The sequence below is a fragment of the Ornithorhynchus anatinus genome, chromosome 9, assembly GCF_004115215.2.
Source record: "Ornithorhynchus anatinus isolate Pmale09 chromosome 9, mOrnAna1.pri.v4, whole genome shotgun sequence".
NCBI classification, from domain to species: Eukaryota; Metazoa; Chordata; class Mammalia; order Monotremata; family Ornithorhynchidae; genus Ornithorhynchus; species Ornithorhynchus anatinus.
In genome coordinates, this window is record NC_041736.1 from 52,117,834 (window position 1) to 52,143,599 (window position 25,766).

The window sequence follows — 25,766 nt, forward strand, 5'->3', positions numbered from 1 at the left end:
TAAAGACAACTATTATGACAACTATTACCCATCATGATCAATCACTGATATTTACTGCATGGCAGGATGCTATACTAAGCGCTTGGGAGAATACAACAGAATTGGTGGACATGTCCTCTGCCCACCAGGGGTAATGTTTATTATTCTGAAATGTGATTCTGCCCAGTTACTATTTTTCCAAGAATAAATTAACTTAATCTTGTGCTGTAGTAAATTATATATATTAAAACAAAAGCAAAATGTCAAATTTATTAAAAAGATAAAAAATAAATTTTTTAATGGACTACTTGTGTTTTTCATTAATGAAGAACTTCAGTGACAAAAAGGATCAGATCTGAATTTCCCTTTGTCAGTGCTTCAAGTATCCACATAAAAACATTAATTTACAAACTTTAGGCAGATAGATGGATTTGGAAAAAAAAAATCCTACTTTTAAAGCCTGTCTATTCTGCACTTGAACTATGGAGGGGAAAGGTAAAAGTCAGGCTCAGCTTCAGAGTGCTCACTTTACAGAGAGTGGATGAATAATCAAACCTCAAAACGATCTGCAAATAAAATCACGATTCAATTCAACAAAATAAATGATCTTTTTACTTTTCAAAGGCGCAACCCAATATTTCAATTTACACTGGATCCTCTTAGGGGATAGTCATTGTAAAACTTGATCACAAATGGATTATCAGTGTCAGAATTTGCTAATGGAACTAGAATCCAAGTGGGTGGTTTGGGAATATATTCTTAGTCATTTAGCATCCTCCATTTCTCAACAGATTCCATGGATAGGATTTTCTCATAAAGAGAATATAAAACACTTAAGTTGTCAAAATTATGTCTGGGAGTCATTTTCTAACTGTACTTATAAAACCATTAGAGTGAGCTCCTGTTGGATGTCCTCATTAGGGGTGGGGTGTGGGGAGAGAATCTTCATTGTCCAACCTGTAAACTGGCAGGCCACCGAGGTAAAAGAAAGGTTTAGAGATACTCTGCCTTAAGAGGGCAAAATCAGAAGGACAATTAGGTTCACACAGGCAACCTACCCATCATAGTGGCTATAAATCTTTCATTCACCAGTAGGTGATCCCATAGTTTCCTTTCACAAAGAAATTCTGCATGGGACAGGAAAGAGAACTGCAGAACCCAGCTAGGACACAGTGTGGGCTGGCTATCCTCCATGGCTCTGTATCAGTGGCAAGGGAGCAGAAAAGAGCTAAGTAAGGAAAGACGATAAGGGGAGAGAGAGGAAGAAAGTGGAGCACCTGAACGCAGGGGGAAAAACGGGGACCAGCAATGGAGAAGACAGACAGAAAAGTGTGTCTGGGAGATGGTGTGGGGTAGAGATTGTAAATCAATGAAGAGAGCAGAGGAGGAGGAGGAGAATTCACAGAGTGGTAAAAGACATTAGGGACACTGAAAGACTGAGAAGAACATCAAGTGGTGAAGAAAAAGTGATTGAGTAAAAGGAAATAAAAGGAGACAGTAGGAGGGAGCTGAGAGGGTCCGGCTGTTGCTAATTTTCTGCCTTCCTTTCAGCGTTCTTGAGCCAGAACAGGAGCCTAGAGTGCATTCCCTTTAACTCAACAGCAATTGCTAATGCATTGGGCTCTAAGTGACCCAATGCCTGCTATTTGGGCTTAGAAAGGCTGCGTATAGGACCCTCCATGCTTAATGGCAACTGTCAGCTGGAAAAACCTAAGCGAGGAGAAGACACACAACTCAGGAGGTTAGAGTCCAAAAGGAGAGCAAAGAAAATGCTTAACTAAACATAATTAGTTACAAAATGAAAAACAGGACAAAGTAGTACTACAAACTAAAAGGGCAATAAAAAGAAGAGAAGAATGAAAGAGATTTTAAAAGCAAAATCGAGAAATTAAAAAATACTGGGGAAAGCCATAATCACTGACTAAAAGTAAAACTTCCAAGAAAAATAAAGAAAAAAGTTAATCAAAATGAGAAAAAACAAAATGTTTAAAAAAGATTTCTGAGAGAATCAATTCCCACTTGAAAGAACTCCAAGGGATAAAAGCTTGCATGTGAAAGGTTATTTTTAAAAATTAAAATTATGGGATTAAAAATATTAGAAACATAAAGCAAAAGAAAATATGCACAAATAGAGTGGAAAAGAAAACAATGCAAATAGTATGTAAGAGCTAATACTCTAGACATTAATAAAAATTAATGTGAATAACATTTTAAATGGTCATTAGCTTAATAAAAGATCAACAAATACTGTGTGGTACTTATTCCATACCAAAAAATGGAAAAGGAACAGGGTTAAATGTGTGATGTTCTAATGTAAATGTCAAAGGGAAAGAGAAGGAAAGATGGAATGGGGAAAAAGAGCTGGAAGAAGGAAAGGGAGAGGTGCAAAACCTTAACAACAGGGAAGTAGAGAAAAAGAGAAACATTACAGGAAATGCAGAAAGGAATAGGACAAACATGGAGAAAAAACAAGAAAACAAATCTTCCTAACCCAGTTAAAAGAATGCATAATTCTAACAATTTTGAACAAAAAAGGGGCTGCTTGTCAGTATACGCTTCCAATTTCCCAGTTCGTTTACAAACAGTGGGATATGCATATAGGTAAGCAAGTAACATTAAAGAAATGAGAAATGGCCATGATGCCTTATTTCTATTTCCCTCCCCAACAAGGAATTGTTTCCTGAAGTACACTGTCAAGAGCTCAGTTCAATATGGGCCACTGAGCTTTGAATTGTCACAGACTTTCATGGTCCAAAATTACATCTGAACCCAAACTGAACTTGGACATAATCATTTAAGGCCCGTGTTTGACACTAGCTGAATCCAGATGAGTTTCAATTGGAATAAATTACTTCAAGGGAGCATTCCCACTAACATCTATTATTTATTGTTACTGACATCTGTGAGTGTTTTCAAGAACGTGATGCCCCTACCCAGTGCTGCAATTAGGAAGACATTTTTAAGGAAGCCACTAATAAATTTAAGTTCTCAATGGGAGACTAAATTAATGTCCTTTTTCAGCAGGGGTTAGAGGCCAAGGTGAAGAGAGCTACATGCCACCAGCCCCCAACCCAAGAACAGAGGAAGAAGTAAAGTGACCACACTTCACTGTCAGAAAAGGAAGGATGCCGTTTGGAAAACTGTATAAAATGGGGAAAGTTGAATAGCTCAGGAGAGCAACTCTGATTAAGGTCCCTCCAGTCCCTCTTCTAGCTCTGTCTCTCTCCACCAGATGGCTGCACGAATCCTCTGAGAACCTGCTGGCTCCCCCACCCCTCATTCAACACACACCCCCACACACGCCTCCCCTCCCCACCCGCCCCAACTCCCAGGATCCCTGCTCCTGGCATGCTTTTTGCACTGCAAGCTGTGAAGATTGAAGCTGCTGCATGTGCACCCTTTTTTCACTTCACACTCAACCCCATAACACTTATGTACTTATCAATCATTTCTTGAGTGCTTACTGTGTGCCCAACGCTGTACTAAATGCTTGGAAGAGTACAATATAACAATGCTGGTAAACACATTCCCCACCCAATATCCGTAATTTATTTTACTGTCCATCTCCCCCCCAGACCAAAAACTCCTTGAGGGCAGGGAACATGTCTGTCAATTCTGCTGTATTATACTCTCAGGTACACTAGCTGCAGTGCTTTGCACACAGTAAGTGTTCAATAAATGACTGACTGCTGTAAAGCAATCTCCAGGCCTGACAGCAAAATGAATCCACCGCAACTGCGACATCATGGGTCCTTGGCTTTTCCCGAAACCGGACAGACACCCTGCTTTCCCGGGATCTCGCACCAGCTCTCCTCCGCATAAGTGAGGAACCTCCATCTATCTGGCCTGCTCTGGACCACCCTAGCAGGACAGAGAAAAGCAGCTGCAGCACGTCGCCTCCACAAAACCTGGGGAAGGCCGTGGTGGCTACTGCTGTAGTCACTGTGTCTGCAGTTGTGGCTGTGGACTCTGACCCACAAAGAGTCTGAAATTCTGCTCCCCAGCCACACAGTACCCTAGAAAACTTTCCTTTTTATCTTTAAGTGTCCTAATGTTTTGTTTGATCTCTTCTTCTACGTCTCTCACCAGTCCTCTCTCCTTTTTAATTTTTAGACTGTGAGTCCTCGAGGATCAAGGACCATGACTCATCTGCACCCGTGTATTGTTTCCCAAAACTCAGTACAGTGTTCTGCCCAAAGTGCTTAATACTCTTAATACTACTACTAATAATGATGATGGTATTTGTTAAGTGCTTACTACATGCCAAGCACTGTTCGAAGCGCTGGGGTAGATACAGGTAAGCAGGTTGTCCCTCGTGGGGCTCACAGGTTTAATCCCCATTTTACAGATGAGGTAACTGAGGCCCAGAGAAGTTAAGTGGCTTGCCCAAGGTCACACAGCAGACAAGTGGCAGAGCCAGGATTAGAACCCATGTCCTCTGACTCCTAAGCCCCTGCACTTTCCACTAAGCCACGAGTAGTATAACTACTACTTACTACTGTCAGTCTGGGCACTGGACTGCCAGTGAGAGAGAAGTTTGATTGCCTTCTGCAAAGTTGGTCTAACATTTCTTTTCTAGTGCAGTGAGCTTATTTCTGTCCTCCTATCAGTCCCCTCAAAAGAAAAAAAAACACAAGTTCAACTTTTTTCTTGGATTTTTCTTTCTTTCTTTACTAGTTTTCTAAGTCCTTTTCAGCTAACCTACACTCCAGATCCCAAATGCAAATATTATGTATTAAAATATATTATTAAAGGCACAGTTCACAAAACTCTGGGCAAAGGCCTATGGTAGTCCCTGGGTTCTAAATTACTCAAATTTTACAAGGGCTGCCTTGGTTGTGAAGTTACTTATTCTGAAGTGAATCAATACTTAGCTCACATGCAAGATCTGAGTTAAGAAGTGCAGAAGCTGTAATACTTCAGCTATTTGGAGGGTTGAGATCTAGCAGAAGGCTGCAAACAATTCAATCCCACAGAACACATGGCATTTAAATACTCCCCTGAAAGCTCTAAGGGAGCTAGATAGACCCCTGGCTCCCCTGCAGCTGCTAACCAACATTTGCCCAGGTTACAGAAGAACACCCAAGCCTTCACGATAGAACCAGACTCACCTGCTGCTCTGAATTCGGTGGAATCAAGAAGTACGTTTAACTGGTCAGACAGCAGAGGTTTAGAGCTACCAGTGAGCCTAGGTCAAACTGATAAGAATAGCTGTCATTCAGGGGGCTTCTGAGGAATTCTGGATACCTCACCCAGAAAAGTCAGGTTCCCTGCAACCTCAGTTTCTGATGGGAATACAGGGTTGCAGGAAAATCCAGATCTAATAAGAAGTGGTACCAAGCATTCAGAAGAGATTCTAGGAAAATGCCAGGTAACACACCCATTAGAAGACCATACTCCAAATCCTTTTGAAATGGTGCTCCACTAGGACCCTAGTGTAAAACCAGAATGAAAACAGCCGACATAAGGCTTTGCTGGGGATGGAAATTTACTGGAATTTATCAGTTGCATGCTGCATCTACCAACTCCATTGTATTATTCCTTCCCGAACACTTAATACAGTGCTTTGAACACGTAAGCAGCTCAATAAATACCACTGACTGATTCCAAAACCTTTCAGATGTAGATGTTCTTTGCCAAGAAAGCTTATGAGAATCCATATTCAGTTTTTTGTACGCTATTTTGCCTACCACAGTGTACAGTTGTGTGTAACCAGGTTTTCCTGGACCATGTATTATTGCATTGTGCATCTCCTTATCAGAACTTGATGAACATTATCCAGAGAATTTGAAACTAACTAATTCAGATACACAGTTCCCATAAATGTACTGGTAAGTTTTTAAGCCGTTTTCATTAAAATCTCTGCGCAAGGCAAATTAATTACTGACAAAGGAAGGAATTACAACGTCTGGTAATGAGTTGGAATGCAGCCCGCTTCAAAGTGGCCAAAACATTTTTTTTCCTATAAATCTTCTTGATTATCACCCACAGTGACAGAAACCTAGCCGTTCCCTTACTCCATTTACTCTAACTGCAGATACTTTCAAGAGCTGAAACTGACAAGGAAACCTGTATTACAATACATTTAGAGGCTTAGCTACCATAATTAATTTTCCAAACTAATATTCAGTCTGTACCCTTTGGCGTGAATTTTTTTTAGTTTTATGACACAGGGTTGTCTACTATAGACAATAGGATATAGACAATACAGACACTCCGACATATATTTCTAGATCTTCTAATAAGCCAACATTAAACCTACAGTTCCCTTGCTTTCTTACCCTCAACCCTAACTCACTACCCACTCTCTTCACTATCCTGAAAAATAGGACAACTGGGAAAACAAGCTATGTTTCAGCACCAGGCTTTGCTAAAAAATAATTCTGAATCTTGTACTGTTTTCTATTTTTCCCTGAATTTTTCCGGTTCTTGCTTCAGGTTCCCATTTTGTCTTGTCCTCCCCAAAATATAAGGTCCTTGACTGCTTCACTGACATCCTACTATTAGTCAAGGATATTTACTGTGTGCAGAATACTGTACTAAGCACCTCTACTAGCAGGCAACCTTAAAAAATTCAGTTTACCACACTTCCAGGAAGCTTCGTCACCTAGCCAAACTTATAAAACTCAATTTACATTTCTTTAAAGAAATAGGAAGAACATAAGAACTTAGAGGTGCCTTAGAACATTGCCTTAGAACATTTCCATAAAAAGTAGAAGATCGTGGTTATGTAAAGTTGATTACTTACAGTACTAACTTAATTTACAGTTTGGAATAGGGACCCTTCCCCAATCCCTTGCTCTCCTGTACCAGTTTACAGATGTCTGATTTTTATTCACTTGTGTTATATGCTAATGGGAGTCTACCTTTCAAAATTAACATTCAATCTACAGGACCAAAGGTAGATCTCATTCTCATTTCTTCCTGAGGTATTTAACATCCACTTTTACAAGAGAGGTCCTAAAGTCACTTGAAATAAAGCTAAATGGATTTAAAATAGCACACTTATTTAGTGCTGAAATAATAATAATAATAGTGGTTTTTGTTAAGTGCTTATGTGCCAAATACCATTCTAGGCACTGGAGTAGATACAAGATAATCAAATCCCACATGAACTACTTGAATGATCAGAAGCCATTATTCATTTCTAAATATGTTTAATTCATTAATGAACATTTAAGCTAATATACAAATACATTTCAAAATAAAATTTCTCAATTTGTTATTATTATTAATAATACTCTTTTTATTAATGTATTTGTTAAGCAGTTTCCAAGTGTCAAGCACTGGTGTAAACAATGGGGTAAATGCAAGTTAATCATGCTGGAAACAAACAGGTCCTATCTCATTTGGGGCTCACAGTCTAAGTGGGAGGAAGAAGAGGCACTGAACACCGATTTTACAAATGAAGAAACTGAGGTACAGAGAAGTGACATGATGTGCCCCAGGGCAAGCAGCAGACAACAGGCAGAGCTGGACAGAACCCAGGTTTTCTGATTCCCCAGGCCTGTGCTTCTTCCATTACGCCATGCTGCTCCTCCTCTCTATTTCCCTATAAAAACCAAATTTCTTAGATGCTCACAATGAAGCTAGCAGGAAAATTTGGATGCAATGTTCCGAGTGTTTTCATTTTTGAGAACAACAGCTCAAAAATGTATTCTATCAATTCTTTGGGGGACTTTTTCATGAATTTCTTTGGAGACTATTTAATTTTAAACCAGCTATTCCACTGAATATTTTTTAATAACCATTAGAGATATACATTGAAATTACCCATGCATTCTTTGAGAGAAACTTTAATACTTCTTTAAGCTGGGAGGGTACATCTACAATTTAGCAGCTGCAGAGTGCAGTGAAAAAGAGAAGGGACTGTTATATGTGTCAGACCTACATCAATCAAGACAAACCCTACACAGGTGCCCAACAGAAATGTTCTGAACCGATGAGGCCTCGGCAGCAAATTCATCTACTACATTAAAGGAGACACGGTACCTGAACTGACGGTGCTGATTCTTGTGAATGGTCACTAATGGCTCCTTGAAGAGTTGCCAAAGGGCCACCAGGAGTCTTTTGGGTCACTGGATAATCAACACTTTCATCTGTCCGATGTGATTGCCATGCCTCTTTTCTGTGATGAGATTCGGCAGCCTGCTCATCTCCAAAAGCAGCCCACGAGCAACTCTCCTTTTGTTCGTCTTCAAAAGCATTCCATTCTGCAGCTTGGTTAGGACCAGCTGAACTGAAGTCTGCAAAGTCATCAGAGTCTTGGAACTCATCTCGCGTTTTTGGCACAGAATCAAAATCTCCAAATTGACCATCACTATCATAGGTCAGGTTAGCAACACTTTCAACTCCCGACCCAGAAGATGGTCTCGTGACCTCATGCTCCCCTGACAAGGCATCTGAAGTCTGCTTTAGTTCTGACTGGGTAAAGCTTTTTGCAGTACTTGTGTCTCCAAAATCTCCAAAGTCATCACCCAGTCCTTTAAAATGTGCAAATTGTTTAGAGGGTTTCTCTAAAGTTTCAGCCTTCATTGACTCTTGAGAAGTGCTGGCAAAAGGGGGGGTTGTTCCGCTAACGGTACCAAAGTCCCCAAAATCATCCTCGTTTGTGTCACGGCTCAACACAGAGTCATTACCACAATTATCATTTTTCACTTCTGAAAAATCATCCAAAGCATTTTTGTTTAAGGGAAGACTGCTAAAACTTTGGACTTCTTCACTAATATTGTTATTTTCAACTTTTGGAAGATCACCAAGTTTAACAGTTTCAGAGGCTTTATCATCCACACATGGAACAGCACATTTATAAGTTGACAAATCAAGTTTTTCATTAGTTTCACACTGTTCTCTCCTTCCAAGGCTTTCTGTGTTTTCAGTTTTATCTACCGCATTCAAGGTTGGATGGGTGCTAGAACTTATAAGTTCATTCTGCTCCAGTGCTGCAGGGTCTTGATTGCCATTACTAAGATCCTCACTAATTGCTACACTAGTTTCTGAAATGCAGAACTGATTTTCTTCAACAAAAATCTCTTCATTTTCATAACTTCTCTCTGAAGACACTTGTTTGACAGAATTTAGTTCATTAACTCTGTTTATTTTATTGTTTTCCTGAACGGTTAGTGTGTCGCGGTCTTTTACAACTTTTCTTCCTTTTTCTTCCAGTGGTATCTTTTCCTTTTTTGAAAATGAGGCAAAATCTGCAAACTCCTCAGGAGACTGAGGCAAGGATTCTAAATTTAACTCGGTGCTATGAATATTAAGAGTTTTTAGTCCCTGTGAGTTAGTGATGTTGTCCAGATCTTCTGCTCCCAGAGGATTTACCGTTTCCAATACTGCATATCCATTTGTTAGAAGTTCTAGACACGAGGGCTTCTCACCATTACAGCTGTCTATTTGTTCATCTTGATAAGTCACTTCCCCATCAATTCTAAAACCTTCAGAGGAGACGCTTTCAGGTGTTCTACTATTTTCTCTCGACTCCTCTATTTTTCTCAAATCACCTGGACTTTCTATGGCATCAATTGTAGGAGTTGAAGTTCTGGACTGAATTATTTCTTTGCTGGTGGTAGAAGATAGCATATCAGATTGCCCTTTGGTGGGACTAGAAAGTTCTGCAATGCTGCCTTTGTCTTTGCCATTTTTAACAGGCTTAAAGCTTGTAAGGCCCTCTACACTTTCTGAAAAGCCATGAATTGGCATAAAATGATTGGAGGGGAGAAATTCTTCCTTGGAATTAACATAATTTGGTGCATCAAAATCAGCAAACCCTACCCCAGAAGGGCTAACTTCAGCAAAGCCACCAAATTCCCCAAATTCATCATCTTCATCATCTTCAGCTCCATTATCTAATGGTGGTGGGGAAGAAGAATACATTCGGATGATGTCAGGTTCCATTGTTCCACTGCTTTCAGAAGATTAATTTTGATCTACACAGAAACAAAACAAAATGACATTACTTTCTGCCATTATCACCTCCTTTCAAAACTCTGCACCATCCATACTAGTAGTAATGACATTTTGGAGGGCCTGCTGGGTGCAAAGTACTTTACTAAACACTCCGGCAAGTAGCCCGCAATCCCTGCCCACAAGAAGTTGATAATATAGTAGGGGAGACAAACATAAAAAATATGAACAAACAGGTTGTATAACTAAATAAACATATACACAAGGGCCTAAGATGGGTACTAATACATAATAAGCACTACAGGTTGCTGGTGGGTTTCTACAACTTGGAGAGAAGGGAATTAAGCAGAGGCAAGTCATTCGAGGAGGTGGAATTTTATGAGAATCCGAATATGGAGAGAGCTGTGGTCTGTCAGACTGGGAAGGAATGGAGTTTCAGTCCAGGGGAACAGTATGACCAAGTGGACAGAGGCCAGAATCATAAGCAAGGTGGAGTTAGAAGGTTAGCTTGGGAGGAAGGAAGAGAGCAAGCTAGGGAGAAGCAGATAAAATAAATATGTTAGATGGGAAGAATTGGTGGAGAGCCTTGAAGTCAAATGTAATGACATGTTTGATGCACAAGGAAACAGGAAGCCAATGGAGGATTTTGACGAGTGGAGAAATATGTGCAAAGCAACAACTTTAAGAGCATGTAAAATGTCCAGCTATTTAATTTTTTCACACTGTCCTCTAGTTAGATGAGAATGGTCTCAACTGTAATGTTCTGGTTCAGGGATCTTAAAGAACTCTTGAGCCTGTATGAATGACAGATTTAGAAATATTTCACACACAGATATACTATTTGCCAGCATGCCCTAATACAAGCCTATGGAGTATGACTGCATTACATGCACTTGAATATTGATAAAAGTGTCGTTGCAGTTGCTTTATTTCTAGAACCACAGAAACAGCCCCTGGTCTTCAGCACTGATGTTTCCCTGCCCCCCTCCCTCCACACCCAACATACATTCCCCACCCCTAGCTCTGACTGTTCCAGGAGGGGCTAGGAGTCCAGGGACTTCTGTTCCTCTGTCACTTTTTGTTGAGGCAGTGGCAGCATGGGCGGCCATTAATTTTACCTTTGTGGCAGTTGCTGCAAATTCAAAAATTGTGACCCATATTCTGTGCAAATCTTCCTAAACACCAGCAATGACGCTTTACCCAAAGGGAAAATAAAAACGTTAAAACCTTGAATTGACTTGCATTACAAATTACTTATTTATTCATATTAACATCTGCTTCCCCCTCTGGACTGCAAGCTCGTTATGGGCAGGGAACGTATCTGCTAATTCTGTTGTACTGTACTCTCCCAACTGCTTAGTACAGTGCTATGCACACAGGATGCACTCAGTAAATACCGTTGATTGACTGACTGGTTGATTAACTGGATACCTAGGATCCCGTCTAGGATTCAGTCACTCCTCTTCCTTTCCTCTAATATGTCTCACAGCGAATCCTTCTAAACTTGCTAGAACCATCCCAACCTCTCTGGACCATCTCTAAGACAGGACAATGCAGCAGAAGAGGCCAGTTTGGAAAAAGAAATTAAGAATATTAGTTGGCTTAAATTCTAAAGGCAGTTCTGCAGACTGATGTCAATATCCAAATACAGCTGAAGATGTGAGAAACCAGGTCACCCCAAATCCTGATGAAAATTTATAAGTTCTTAAGCAGTAGTAACTTTCAATTCACAACCTTCTCACTCTTGCGAAATGTGGATTTCCTCTCTGGGTTTTTTTTTAAAACAAAACTGTTAGGCAACATGGAAGAACAACCTCTTGTCAGCAGGGAATTTGGCTAACATATGATACTGCAGTCTCCCAAGCGCTTAGTACAGTGCTTGGCACATGGCAAGTGCTCAGTAAATACCACTGGCTGATTGATATACACTCCAACCTGTGCATGCCAGTTAATGACGATCCAATTTTAATTTGCTCCCTTCCACCAAAGAGGAACATCAATTTGAGAACCTTTCAGATCTTGCTCAATGGGATCTCTGACCAAAGGAGGTCAGCGTAATAACACTGCTCTCTTCTTGGGGTAACTAAGAGGCAAAAGAATTAGAAGTACAGGGGCAAGGGGCACAAAGTGAGAGGACTGGCAAACTATCTGAAAAATATGTGGAAAAGACTGGCATTTGAAAAATTCACAACCCTGTGAGAAAACTTTAAACTGCAAATGACCAAACAATTTGCACTGAGGTGGGCTACTTGGTAGTCCGGAAAAACTGCAAAGGGTATGCAACAGTAGATGTTTGGCAGGATATCCACTTAAAAAGATGAGGAAACAAAGGAACAGAAGTCTAAAAATTTAATTTAGGCAGCAAGTGGATTGAAATCAAATTTAATTTATACTCTGATTATGAAAGTCCTTGGACTAGCAAAATCTTTGAGGGCTGTATATACATGAATCCACCCACATATCTGCATACAAACACACAGTGGACACACATTCTTGAAAACTATTTTCAAGATTGTTTTGAGGATAGGATTCTGGGTCAAGTCCAAAAACTTGGAATCATTAAAAGGAACAATATGAGCACTCAAGCTCCATTCAAACTGCAGTACAAAGTCATCATTACTACTAGCCAGGTGAAAATAGGCAAATGGATAAGAAAATGCTCTATTATATTCTAAAATAAAAACTCTGAAGTGCTCTTCATTTGAAAGTTTGGTTGAGTCTGTCCCAAAAGACCTGATCCTGGAACAAGGGAAAAATTTGATAATTTAAGGCAGTGTGGCCCGAATGGGTGTACAGCTCAGAGGCAGAAGATCTGGGTACTAGTCCCACCTTCGCCACTGGCCTAGGTGCCTCAGTATTCTCATCTTTAAAATGGGAGATAAACTCTCTGCTCTCCCACTTAGACTATAAGCCCTGAATGGAACAGGAACTGTGTCTAATCTTCTTATCTTGCATCTCTCCTAGAGCCGGGGACATAGAAAATCTTTATTAAATACCACTATTAGTAGTGGAAGTAGGGGTAAAATGCGTCTAATGACAAAGGAGATGATGAGGCACTAGGCCCTCTGGTACTCTTCTTAACTCTAAGATGGCTTCTGACTGTGTTTTAAAAGAGGCCCGCAGGCAGTGAGGAAATCTAGCTGGTTCTCATAAATGGGGGATACATTCTTGCAGAATCCTGCCTTAAGGAAAGCTTGCTTGGAAGTATTCTCCATGTCAGACACCATGTACACATGTATAATCATTCCTTCTGGCACCACATTGTTCTTTTCCAGACATGATGTGAATCAATCCGTGAATTTTTTTGAGCACTCACTGTGCAAAGCACTGTACTAAGCGTTCGGGAAAGGACAATACAACAAAGTTAGTAGATGCAACCCCTGCCCACAAGAAGCTTACACTCTAGAAGGGGAGCCAGACATAAAAATAAATTACAAATAAGGGAAATAGTACAGTATAAGGATGTGTACATAAGGGCTGCGGGGCTGGGGTGAGTATCAAAGTACTTACGTGATACACACTCAAAAGCGTAGTCAACATAGAAGGGAGGGCAGAGAGGGAAAATGAGAGTTTAGTCAGGAATGTCCTCTTGGAGGAGATGTGATTTTAGGAGGGTTTTGAAAGTGGGGAGAGTGATGGACTGTAGGATATGAAGGGGGAAAGAGTTCTAGGCTGGAAGGAGGACGTGGGCAAGGGTTCAGCAGTGGAAGAGGATAAGACAGGTATAATAAGTAGGCTGGCTCTGGAGGAGCAGAATGCGTGGAACGGGTTGTAGTGAGAGATCAGTGAGGTAAGATAGGAGGGAGAGAGCTAATTGAGTGCTTTAAAACTGATGGTAAAGAGTTCTTGTTTAATGTGGAGGTGGATAGGCAACGATTAGAGGTTTTCGAGGACTGGGGAAATATGGACAGAATGGTTTTTCAGAAAAATGGATCCAGGCTGCAGAATGAACCAGAGAGGGGAGAGGCAGGAGTCAGGGGGATTAGTGAGGAGTTTGCTGCAGAAATCAAGGTAGAAAATAGAGCTTGGATCCGCATGACAGCAGTTTGAATGGAGAAGAAAGGTTGGATTCTAGAGATATTGTGAAGGTAGGAACTGACAGGATCTTGTGACAGATTGAATGTGCAGAAGAATGTTCCCTAATTCTGCCAGAATTGAGGGTATGCCCAGTTCTCCTAAAAAATGGGCTGTTTTATTCTTGCAAAACTCCCATCTAAGGAAAACTCATGCTATAGTATTCACCCATTCCACTGCCTACTCTTTACCACAAACCTTTCTTTCTGACAGTGCGGCATGCTCCATCAACAAGCTCACGGTGTCAGGCAAATGTTCCCTAATTTCCTAACAACCTCTTAACTAAAATGTGCAGCAAAACACAAATTACAGCAGAACTGACTTTACCTCTGTGCCAGAAGCCCATGTTGTGATCAACACTGGCCCTTGTGGTTGATTTAAAAGTATCACTGACCAGCAAAGAAACACGAAGCAATTGCAGAAAAATGGTAACAAGAACCAGCATGTAGAAAAATGGTGATAGCGACCGAGGCTAGATATTAGAGGTAATTAGCATCCACAGAATGAGTTTCAGTTAAACAAAAGGCATTATCTTAAAAATTAAGGACATCTACACTAAAAGTAAGCAAATCTCATCTAATAAGAAGAAATCAATTAAGAAATTCTGAATATGGAGAAAATCTTAACACCAAAGATTCTAATTATTTTATTTTCAGAAAATATTCAGATGAAGCCTCATTTTAGAGTTTATGAAACTTGATATTTTAAAAAGGAAAATCTAAAATGAAAGTTAACTATTTCAGTATAAATGTTTGCCAGTACTATTACATTCTTCTTAATTGTAAAAAAAAAAAAAGACACAAAATTTTAAAGTCAGATTCCAATTCCTTGTTTGTTATACTGGCCACTGTTCTCTTCTTATGGAGCTAAGAGTTTAGACTTCTAAGCAACCTGCCTTGCTTGGTGCAATAAAAGGCAAATTAGATCTGGTGAGTGCCCTAAAACATACAAATACTGTATAAAAGCTCCTTCTATTATAGGTGTGAATAGGGACAAGATATAGAATTCGTAATTTTAGGTTAAGGATGTACGCTGGCTATAGGAATTGCAAGGAAAGAAAATCACTTTGTTTCCACTTAGAGAAGTGATATTTCAGGATATTTTTGAATGTTGCCTTATTTGCATGTAGCTTTTTTTAGTTTTCCAAAGTCCTCTCATATATTAAGCAGCTCATTTTAACCACACAATCTCCTTGTGAGGAAGAGAGAGGCAGGTATTTTTATTTCCACATTAAAGATGAGGAAACTGAAGGCCAGAGAGGTTAAGTGATTTGCCCTAGGTCACATAGCAGGCCAGTAGCAGAGGTAGAACTGTAACTCAAATCTCCTGACTCCATGCCCTTTCCCCTAAACTATGGTAATATAAAGAAACAGTTAAGAATCAATCACTCCATGGCATTTACTGAGCACTTACCATGCACAGAACACTGCCCTACGTGCTTATAGAATGTACAAGAAGTGGAGAAAAGTGGAGAGGAAAAAAATGGAAAGAGAATAATGGTTCCAACATATTAGCAAATCATCGAAAGAAAACGTCCAAGTTTCTGTCTTCCTATCTGCTCAGGGCATCTATGACTTTGATTTGTTTTATAAACAAAGGTGGTGAATTAAATGGTTGGTAATGACAGAATAGAAAAGGTTGCACTAAGAAACCACTAAACATTCCTTCAGTGGCATTTATCAGAAAGTAGAACAACCCAAAGATCAATCCATTAATCTGTGAGAAGTGGAATAAGCATGTCAGGGAGATAGAACCACTCCTTTACCTCCTTGACCCACTCTTCTGAAATTTCCCATTGGCCAGTGTCTGCTCTCACCATCCTACTCCCTTAAGAAACAGCGAGGCCTAGTGAAAAGTGCACAGGCCTGGGGGGCAGGAAACCTGAGTTCTAATTCCTCCCCTACTGCCACTTGCCTGTGACATGACTCTGGGCAAGCCACTCAACTTTTCTAAGCCCTAGTTTCCTTACCTGTAAAATGTTCTTTTTCTTCCTCCTCTTGCAGAATGTAAGCCCCATGTGGACGGGGATTGCTTCTGACCTCATTATTTTGTATTCACACCAAAATTTAGTACAGCAGTTGGCCCTTAAACACCTTCCAGGCACAGTGTACTTTTGCTTCCCATCCATTCCTTTCGCTTCCCAAACTCTCCCCTCTACCTTTTCTCTTTCTTCCACTTTCCACCTGGTAACTTGTACACTATCACTACTGGAAGTACACCTTTCCTCCCTGATCTCAGAAGAATATATTAACCAAAGAGCAGGGGAAGGGAGAACTATCAAAATGCAGAACATACAAGACTTTAAAATGTGTGATCTCTGTATCTGATAATGCTTGAAAGCACGTCTCATTTACATCAATGTCTTTTTTTATGGCTCTAAGTTCTCCTACAGCAAGGACTGTGAATTTTATTTACTAAATTATCTGGCAGAGCATAAAATTCATTGAACCTTTTGAAAATGTCGCACAGTTAAATCCCACCTAATAAGGAAACTGTGTTGATGAAGAGTTTGTGCCTTATGAAATCATGCTTTCCAGACCATTCAGACACTGGGAAATACAGGGCTAGGTTCCAGTCATTCTGGGATAGGATGGAGCGAGAGAGTCTAAATTCTTTCTGATTCTCACTGAATCAGTTGACTTAGGAGACACAGTTTTATTGATATGGGGAGAACCTGACTGTCTTGACATGTGTGGATACAAAGAACTCAGAGAATCCCTGAAGCTTTTTTTTTTAAAATAGTATTTGTTAATTCATTTAATAGTATTTATTGAGCGCTTACTATGTGCAGAGCACTGTACTAAGCGCTTGGAATGAACAAGTCGGCAACAGATAGAGACAGTCCCTGCCGTTTGACGGGCTTAACGGTCTAATCGGGGGAGACGGACAGACGAGAACAATGGCAATAAATAGAGTCGAGGGGAAGAACATCTCGAAAAACAATGGCAACTAAATAGAATCGAGGCGATGTACATTTCATTAACAAAATAAATAGGGTAATGAAAATATATACAGTTGAGCAGACGAGTACAGTGCTGAGGGAATGGGAAGGGAGAAGGGGAGGAGCAGAGGGAAATGGGAGGAAAAGAGGGTTAAGCTGCGGAGAGGTGAAGGGGGGTGGTAGAGGGAGTAGAGGGAGAAGAGGAGCTCAGTCTGGGAAGGCCTCTTGGAGGAGGTGAGTTTTAAGTAGGGTTTTGAAGAGGGGAAGAGAATCAGTTTGGCGGAGGTGAGGAGGGAGGACGTTCCGGGACCCCGGGAGGACGTGGCCCAGGGGTCGACGGCGGGATAGGCGAGACCGAGGGACGGTGAGGAGGAGGGTGGCGGAAGGGCGGAGTGTGCGGGGTGGGCGGTAGAAAGAGAGAAGGGAGGAGAGGTATTCATTCATTCATTCAATAGTATTTATTGAGCGCTTACTATGTGCAGAGCACTGTACTAAGCGCTTGGGATGAACAAGTCGGCAACAGATAGAGACAGTCCCTGCCGTTTGACGGGCTTACAGTCTAATCGGGGGAGACGGACAGACAAGAACGATGGCACTAAACAGCGTCAAGGGGAAGAACATCTCGTAAAAACAATGGCAACTAAATAGAATTAAGGCGATGTACAATTCATTAACAAAATAAATAGGGTAACGAAAATATATACAGATGAGCGGACGGGTACAGTGCTGTGGGGATGGGAAGGGCGAGGTGGAGGAGCAGAGGGAAAAGGGGAAAATGAGGCTTTAGCTGCGGAGAGGTAAAGGGGGGATGGCAGAGGGAGTAGAGGGGGAAGAGGAGCTCAGTCTGGGAAGTCCTCTTGGAGGAGGTGATTTTTAAGTAAGGAGAGGTAGGAGAGGTAGGAAGAGAGGTAGGAAGGGGCAAGGTGACGGAGAGCTTCGAAGCCTAGAGTGAGGAGTTTTTGTTTGGAGCGGAGGTTGATAGTAAACCACTGGAGTTGTTTAAGAAGGAGTGACATGCCCAGATCGTTTCTGTAGGAAGATGAGCCGGGCAGCGGAGTGAAGAATAGACCGGAGTGGGGCGAGAGAGGAGGAAGGGAGATCAGAGAGAAGGCTGACACAGTAGTCTAGCCGGGATATAACGAGAGCCCGTAGCAGTAAGGTAGCCGTTTGGGTGGAGAGGAAAGGGCGGATCTTGGCAATATTGTAGAGGTGAAACCGGCAGGTCTCGGTAACAGATAGGATGTGCGGGGTGAACGAGAGAGACGAGTCAAGGATGACACCGAGATCGCGGGCCCGAGAGACGGGAAGGATGGTCGTGCCATCCACAGTGATAGGGAAGTCTGGGAGAGGACCGGGTTTGGGAGGGAAGATGAGGAGCTCAATCTTGCTCATGTTGAGTTTTAGGTGGCGGGCCGACATCCAGGTGGAGACAACCTGGAGGCAGGAGGAGATGCAAGCCTGAAGGGAGGGGGAGAGGACAGGGGCAGAGATGTAGATCTGCGTGTCATCTGCGTAGAGATGGTAGTCAAAGCCGTGAGAGCGAATGAGTTCACCGAGGGAGTGAGTGTAAATGGAGAACAGAAGAGGGCCAAGAACTGACCCTTGAGGAACTCCAACAGTTAAAGGGTGGGAGGGGGAGGAGGCACCAGCGAAGGAGACCAAGAATGATCGGCCAGAGACGTAAGAGGAGAACCAGGAGAGGACGGAGTCCATGAAGCCAAGGTGAGATAAGGTATGGAGGAGGAGGGGATGGTCGACAGTGTCAAAGGCAGCAGAGAGGTCAAGGAGGATCAGAATGGAGTAGGAGCCATTGGATTTGGCAAGAAGGAGGTCACGGGTGACCTTAGAAAGAGCAGTCTCGGTAGAGTGGAGGGGACGGAAGCCAGATTGGAGGGGGTCCAGGAGAGAATGGGAGTTAAGGAATTCTAAGCAGCGATTGCAGATGACTCGTTCTAGGATTCTGGAAAGGAAGGGTAGTAGGGAGATAGGGCGATAACTGGAGGGGGAAGTGGGGTCAAGAGCGGGTTTTTTTTAGGATGGGGGAGATGTGGGCATGTTTGAAGGCAGAGGGGAAGGAGCCATTGGAGATCGAGTGGTTAAAAATATAAGTTAAGGAAGGGAGGAGGGCAGGGGCAATGGTTTTAATAAGGTGAGAGGGAATGGGGTCCGAGGCGCAGGTGGACGGGGTGGTACCTGCGAGGAGGGAGGAGATCTCCTCTGAGGATACTACAGGGAAGGATGGGAAAGTAGGGGAGAGGGTTGGTGGGGGGAAGGGGAGAGGCGGAGGGGTGACTTTGGGGAGCTCAGACCTGATTGTGTTGATTTTCGTGAGGAAATAGCACTTGCTATGTGTCAGGCACTGTACTAAGCGCTGGGATAGATACAAGTAAATCAGGTTGGATGCAGTCCATGTCCCACATGGGGCTCAGAGTCTTCATCTGCATTTTCCAGATGAGTTAACTGAGGCCCAGGGAAGTGACTTGCCCAAGATCATACAGCAGACAAATGGCAGAGCCAGGATTAGAATCTGCACAGAATGGGCTATGAGATCCCATTCTTGATACTGAATCCCACTAGACCATGGATCTTCCACTGATGTCAGCCAAGGAAAGACTGAAATTATGCTGCCTTTGGTGTGGCTAGAGACTCTGGGTCAAACCAGGTCCTGAAAGGGTCACAGCTGCTGCTGATCAGTAGGAATCAACACAGTAACTTTTATGGGGAACCTAATTATTCTAAAATGTATTATTTGAGATTTGCATTTATAAGAAATCAGTATTAACCAAGATTAGGGAAATAACTAATAAGTACAAGAGGATAGTCTTTCACCTTTTCCATGTTTCATGCTAAAATTACATCCTCATTAAAATGCCTTGACTGGCTTTTAGAGAAAGATCTGCATGACCTGAATGACTGGATCATATTTTCCTTTTCACTCTAGAATCTTTGATTTTTTTATCTAATCCTCTCTCTCATCTTGGAAGGTAGTGGTTCTAAAACTGAAAATTATTGGGCAGGCCAAAAATATTAATAGGTTTAAAAACAGTTTGGATAATGAATAGATGCTGGAGGGAAAAGTTTGGAACACCGCAAAGACTCAAGATTCATGGATGGTGGGCCAGTGACTGGGACGTTAGATGGTACAGCATTAATCATGCAGTTTGGTTGTCAAGAAAGGCCGCCCATCACATTGACTCTCCAAGCACGCACTGATGCTACTGTTGGCAAGAGAAAAGCAGGCTAGATAAACCAGTGATCACAGGGTAGACTATACGCTCATGTTCTTAACCAAATTTAGACTTACTTTAAAAATGCCGTGTGATACAGAGGCTCCGTATTTATGTTTTAAATGTACAAACACTGACTCTAAGGGAAAAAACCCAATTCGTCTACTTTTTCCAATTATTTTGCTGAACAGAATTCTTTTTTAGAAGCTGCTTCAAATGGAAGCCTAGAGAAATCATTGCTTTCCTTGGGAACCAGACCAACCTACCTCCCCTGCCACACACGGTGGTGGTAAGTGAGCAAGTGATAAAGTCTAGAAGGCCGTCAGTGGTCTTCTAGTCGAGAAGCATGGCCTAATGGAAAGAGCACTCATCTGTGAGTTAAAGGATCTCAGTTCTAATCCAGTTCTGATGCCCCTATGCTGTGTGACTTTGGAAAACTCACTTAACTTCTCTGTGCCTCAGTTTCCTCATCTGTAAAATGGGGGTTCAGTACCTGCTCTCCTGCCTACTTAGACTGTGAGCTTTATACAGGATGAGGACTTTGTCTGACCCGATTAACTGTACATACATGCATACATGCATCATACAAGTAGCTCTTGGAACAGCGCTTGACACATAGTAAGCTCTTAACACCATAATAATGGAGGCTGTCTCAATTCAAGATGTTTTTTAAATTTGGGGTTTCAGACCTGGATAGAGAGACTTAACAATTTGTTTCCATTTGTAATAAGAAAGAGGTGTGGCTATTTCCAAATATTTTGAGGCCCATGTGGGTCTGATTTTATTGTATCTATACCAGTCACTGCTTAGCAAATACAATTATTATTAGATTTCTATGATCAATGTTTCTGATTTTCTTTCAGATGTTTTTTGGTTGCATTATTGGATTTATCCTTGTTATTTACCTTTAATACAGTTTATGTATTCAGAATATCTTAAAACAAGCAAAACTTTGCATCTGTTCAAATAAACAACATCTACCCTTTCCTCTCAGTAATTCGTTTCTTCAGCAGAAAAACCATAGTTATTTTATCCTCTACATGAACATACTATCTGCAGCAAAATAATATCATCAACTATGCTTGAGAAAATGATGGGTGTTATTCATATGCAAAAATATTCTCAGGGGCCTAACTTTTCCTGGGTCTTAGTGAAAAAAAAAAAGAGGGCATACTTTTTCTCTCCACAATAGCCTTTTCATTTCTATCTCAAGGATTCCCTTTTCCTTTTGTCTTCAGCCTCTCAAGGCCATTTACTGCAGCTTCCATTTTAGCAGGGGAAGACACACAATTCCTTTCCAAACAAAGAGTAAGACTTAGAATCATTAAGAGATCAACACCAGCAATGCAAAGCATTCTCCTTCACCCACAGGACCAAGTACTACATTCCACATTGTTTGAGTCAAGTGGGTAGTGTCAGATAAAACAGGGCAACTGTTTTGCTTGCTTGAAAGAATTTGCCAAACAATATTACTATCTGCCTGCCTAGATTGTGCAGTCCATGTGTGTCTGTGCTCCTTGCCTTTGATCTCAGTCCCACAGCATCTGTAAACAGGTGAAGCCCAGGTTACAAATGCCCCATGATATGTAGGAGCTTAATAAATACTATTAAATGACTGATCCGACCCAAGGAGATTATAGCCAACATTGCTGATTTTCTCGACCATAAACTCTTCCCCCAGTGTTATATACAATCCCCACAGGCGAGTCAATTTTCTCTCTGTCCCTGTCCTAGCCTCCCTAACCTCCGGGCAAATTTCTGCCCAACCCACGATCCCTATGTCCTGAACTGTTCCCTATAGTATGGCACTTGGCTGCTTTTTCACCTTAAATTCAACTACAGCAGCTGTCACTCCCTCCACCCCCAAACCTTACCACTTCATTCTCTGGACCGGAGCCCCACCTCCCCAACCCACCCCAACCACCCAAAGCCACAGAACAAAGTCAGCACTGGATCAGGGCTGTATGCAGTGGGGAGAGGGGGAGAGGCAGCTTAAACAGGGGCTGTAGCCCACACCAATCAATCGATAGTATCGACTGAGTGATTATCCTTTGCTGAGCATTGTACTACTGAATGTAAGCCTTTAAAAGCACATCAAGGAATCTAGCACCAGAGATCAGCGTGGCTCAGTGGAAAGAGCACGGGCTTGGGAGTCAGAGGTCATGGGTTCAAATCCCGGCTCTGCCACTTGGCAGCTGTGTGACTGTGGGCAAGTCACTTAGCTTCTCTGTGCCTCAGTTACCTCATCTGGAAAATGGGGATGAAGACTGTGAGCCTCACATGGGACAACCTGATTACCCTGTATCTACCCCAGCATTTAGAACAGTGCTCTGCACATAGTAAGCGCTTAACAAATACCAACATTATTATCAACACTAAAATAAATTATTATTATCATTATTGTTATTATGGTATTTGTTAAGTGCTCACTATGTGCCAAGCACTGTTCTAAGGGCTGGGGTAGATATAGAGTAATCAGGTTGTCCCACATGGGGCTCACACTTTTAATTCCCATTTTACAGATGAGGTAACTGAGGCACAGAGAAATTAAGTGACTTGCCCAAGATCACGCAGCAGACAAGTGACAGAGCTGGGATTAGAACCCAAGTACTCTGACTCCCAAGTGTGTGTTCTTTACACTAAGTCTGGCTGCTTCACAAATTAGAGATCCTGCAGCACTTAATAACACATCCATAATTTATTTATTTATATTAATGTCTGTCTTCCCCTCTAGACTGTAAGCTTACTGTGGGCAAGGAATGTGTCTACCAACCCCGTTGTATTGTACCCTCCCAAGCTTTTAGAACAGTGCTCTGCACACCTTAAGAGCTCAAGAAATATCACTGTTTGATTGGCTTAACTACTAGGGAGGGAAGGGAGGGTACCCAAGTGCTCAGGTGACATGGAAATACAGAAAGGGAGTATAGGTGGAAATAGGGGTGAGGACAGTGAGATATTAATCAGGACAGGCCTCATGAAAATATGAATTCAGAAAAGCACTTAAGATGAGTGATTTGTCAATTCATCACTGTCCCCATCTCCACGATCTGAGTTGAGGGAGGGAGGGAAGCAGGACTATAAGCCATCCGATGAGGGCAGAGGGAGACAGAGGGGGGAGGAATGATGGTGTTGCAGTAGCTGCTGTGGTTAGACTCAAAGGTGAAAGAAAACACCAAGATACCTTATCATATCAATCGGTAGAACCAGAGCACAGGGGCTGAGGCAGAGGAGGAAAGTGGCCAGGTACAAGAAGAGTAAGAAGGGTAGGGAGGAGGAGAGTGGGAGGGCAATACTTGTCATCCAATTTACCCTTGGGGAGCAACCTCAACTGTCGGCAAGATCTGGTCCGTTGTGGTTTCTGATAAAGTGAAGGAGGAAGTGAAAGGGAGATTCAGAAGCTGCAGCTGGAAATGCAAAACAGGAACCGCGGCAACCAGAATTGAGGCCCTAAGCAGTACGCTTTGCCAAGAACTAAAAGTTGTACAGGTGTTCAGGAGGAGCTCCTTTATGTAAAAAAGGAGGCTCCTGTTCAATTTAGTTGGACAAATTATTTACCAGGACCAGTGAGAACAAGGTTTTCTTTCTACAACGCCATATTTAATGTTGTGATTATCTGCTCTGAAATACTTGAATAAAGATTACAGAGTATCTTAGTGATGTTTAACATTACAGTATCTATATAGCATGTAAATAAATTTCCAAATACTATTTTCCCAGAGATTCTGGAATGAAGTCTGATTTATATCATGTACATGCATAGAAAACATACCCCACCATATAGCCATTCATGATTCAACCTCATTAATCCATTGTATCATAGGATAAATCTGTATAAACAGAAACTCCTTACTCAATTACCTTGCCCCCTCCTATCCTGCATCACTGATTTCCTACTGCGGTCCAAGATGCTCACTTCACCCTTCTAAAGCCAATCTACTCACCGCCAACGCCTCACCCATGCTCTGCCTCTGGCCCAGAACTCCCGCCCACTTCTTACCTGAGAGACTACCACTGTCCCCCACCTTCAAAGCCTTATTAAAAATCACCTTTCCACCAAGAGACCTTACCTGACTAAACCCTCATTCCATCTACTATCACCCATTCTGTATCATCCTTGCACTGAGGTTTGAACCCTTTAGCCCCTTGAAAGTCACCTCACGCATAGTACTTATGCCCTTATCTGCAATTTATTTTAAACTGTCTCCCCCTCTAGACTGTAAGCTCCTTGTGGGCAGGAAACATGTCTACCTAAACCCCAAGCGTTTAGTAGAGTATTCTGCTCACAGTATGTGCTCAATAAATACAACTGACAGGTTGAAATATACTGAGGAGTATCCCTGTAGATATATACTGAGTGGGGAAAAGCCTGGTTCTTAAGGAGAATGTTCAGAATCCATTACAGGTAGGAACAGGATTGGGAGTAGGTTAAGAGAAGGCCCATAGTGAAGTTTTGAGTGGCAAGGAGTCTGCCCTGATTTGTTCTGCCTCTCCTCAAGGATACTGATGCTTCAAAGATAGTAAAATTCCTTCTTCCAAAAGATAAACTATTATTTATATCTAGTTATTTACATATCATTTTCAAAAGATGTGAGCCTCATTTCAGTTTTCATATTGAGGTGGATATTTAAACTCCTAACTAATCTGCAAGACCACACCTAGAAAATCTATTAATCCACCAATCTTAAAATTATGATAATTATATTGAAATGAAGAAAGAAGGGGCATTGCTGGATCAACCCTTCCAGTGGTCACTAGGCAGCTGCAACAAAATGTAGAAGCTCAGATTTGAAAAACGAAACATTTCAAGGCTTCTAACGATGTAGATTAAAGAAATTAAAACTCCATTCATTCTTCATTTTTCTCCCAGAAGCATTTTATCCTCATTTCCTCACCAGAGGCTTCTTGAAACACAGAGGCTAAAAATAGCCTCAATGACAACAGGGTCAAAATTAACAATTCAATAAATTGTAATATTTCAATAGAAAAAACATTTTCCATCACCAGTTCCACTTTCAAATGGATATTTTAAATAATAATAATAAATAGTGGTATTTTTTACTGTGTGCCAGGATAATCAGATCCCACATGGGGCTCAGAGTATAAGCAAGAGGGAGAACAGCTATTCAATCGGCATTTTGCAGAAAAGGGAACTGAGGCCTTGAAAAGTTAAGTGACTTAATCAAGGTTAGACAGCAGACAAGAGGCGGAGCCAGAATTAGAACCCAGATCCTCAGACTCATTCATTCATTCAATTGCATTTATTGAGTGCTTACTGTGTGCAGAGCACTGTACTAAGTGCTTGGAAAGTACAATTCAGCAACAGAGACAATCCTTGCCCACAGTGGGCTTACAGTCTAGAAGGGGGGAGACAGACATCAAAACAAGTAAACAGGCATCAGTAGCATCAATATAAATAAATAGAATTATAGATATATACATATCAAAACAAGTAAACAAGCATTAATAAAAATAGAATTATAGATATGTACATTATACACAATTGCTGTGGGGCGGGAGCAAAGGGAGCAGGAAGGGGATGGGGAGCTGAGAAAAAAGGGAGGCTTAGTCTGGGAAGGCCTCTTGGAAGAGGTGAGCCTTCAGGAGGGCTTTGAAGGGGGGAAGTGTGATTGTTTGGCCAA

The 25,766-nt window shown here is 41.7% G+C and overlaps 1 protein-coding gene across 2 annotated transcripts in view; it reads right to left on the reverse strand.

Moving 5' to 3' along the window:
• AFTPH (aftiphilin) overlaps positions 1-25,766 on the reverse strand; it is a 68,760-nt gene that overhangs the window by 35,175 nt on the left and 7,819 nt on the right. For both annotated transcript variants that reach the window (XM_001513113.4, XM_007672066.3), the window contains exon 2: positions 7,972-9,908. In XM_001513113.4, the coding sequence (XP_001513163.1) occupies positions 7,972-9,876 (1,905 nt within the window). In that variant the 5' untranslated portion in view covers positions 9,877-9,908. The remainder of the gene's footprint in view (positions 1-7,971; positions 9,909-25,766) is intronic.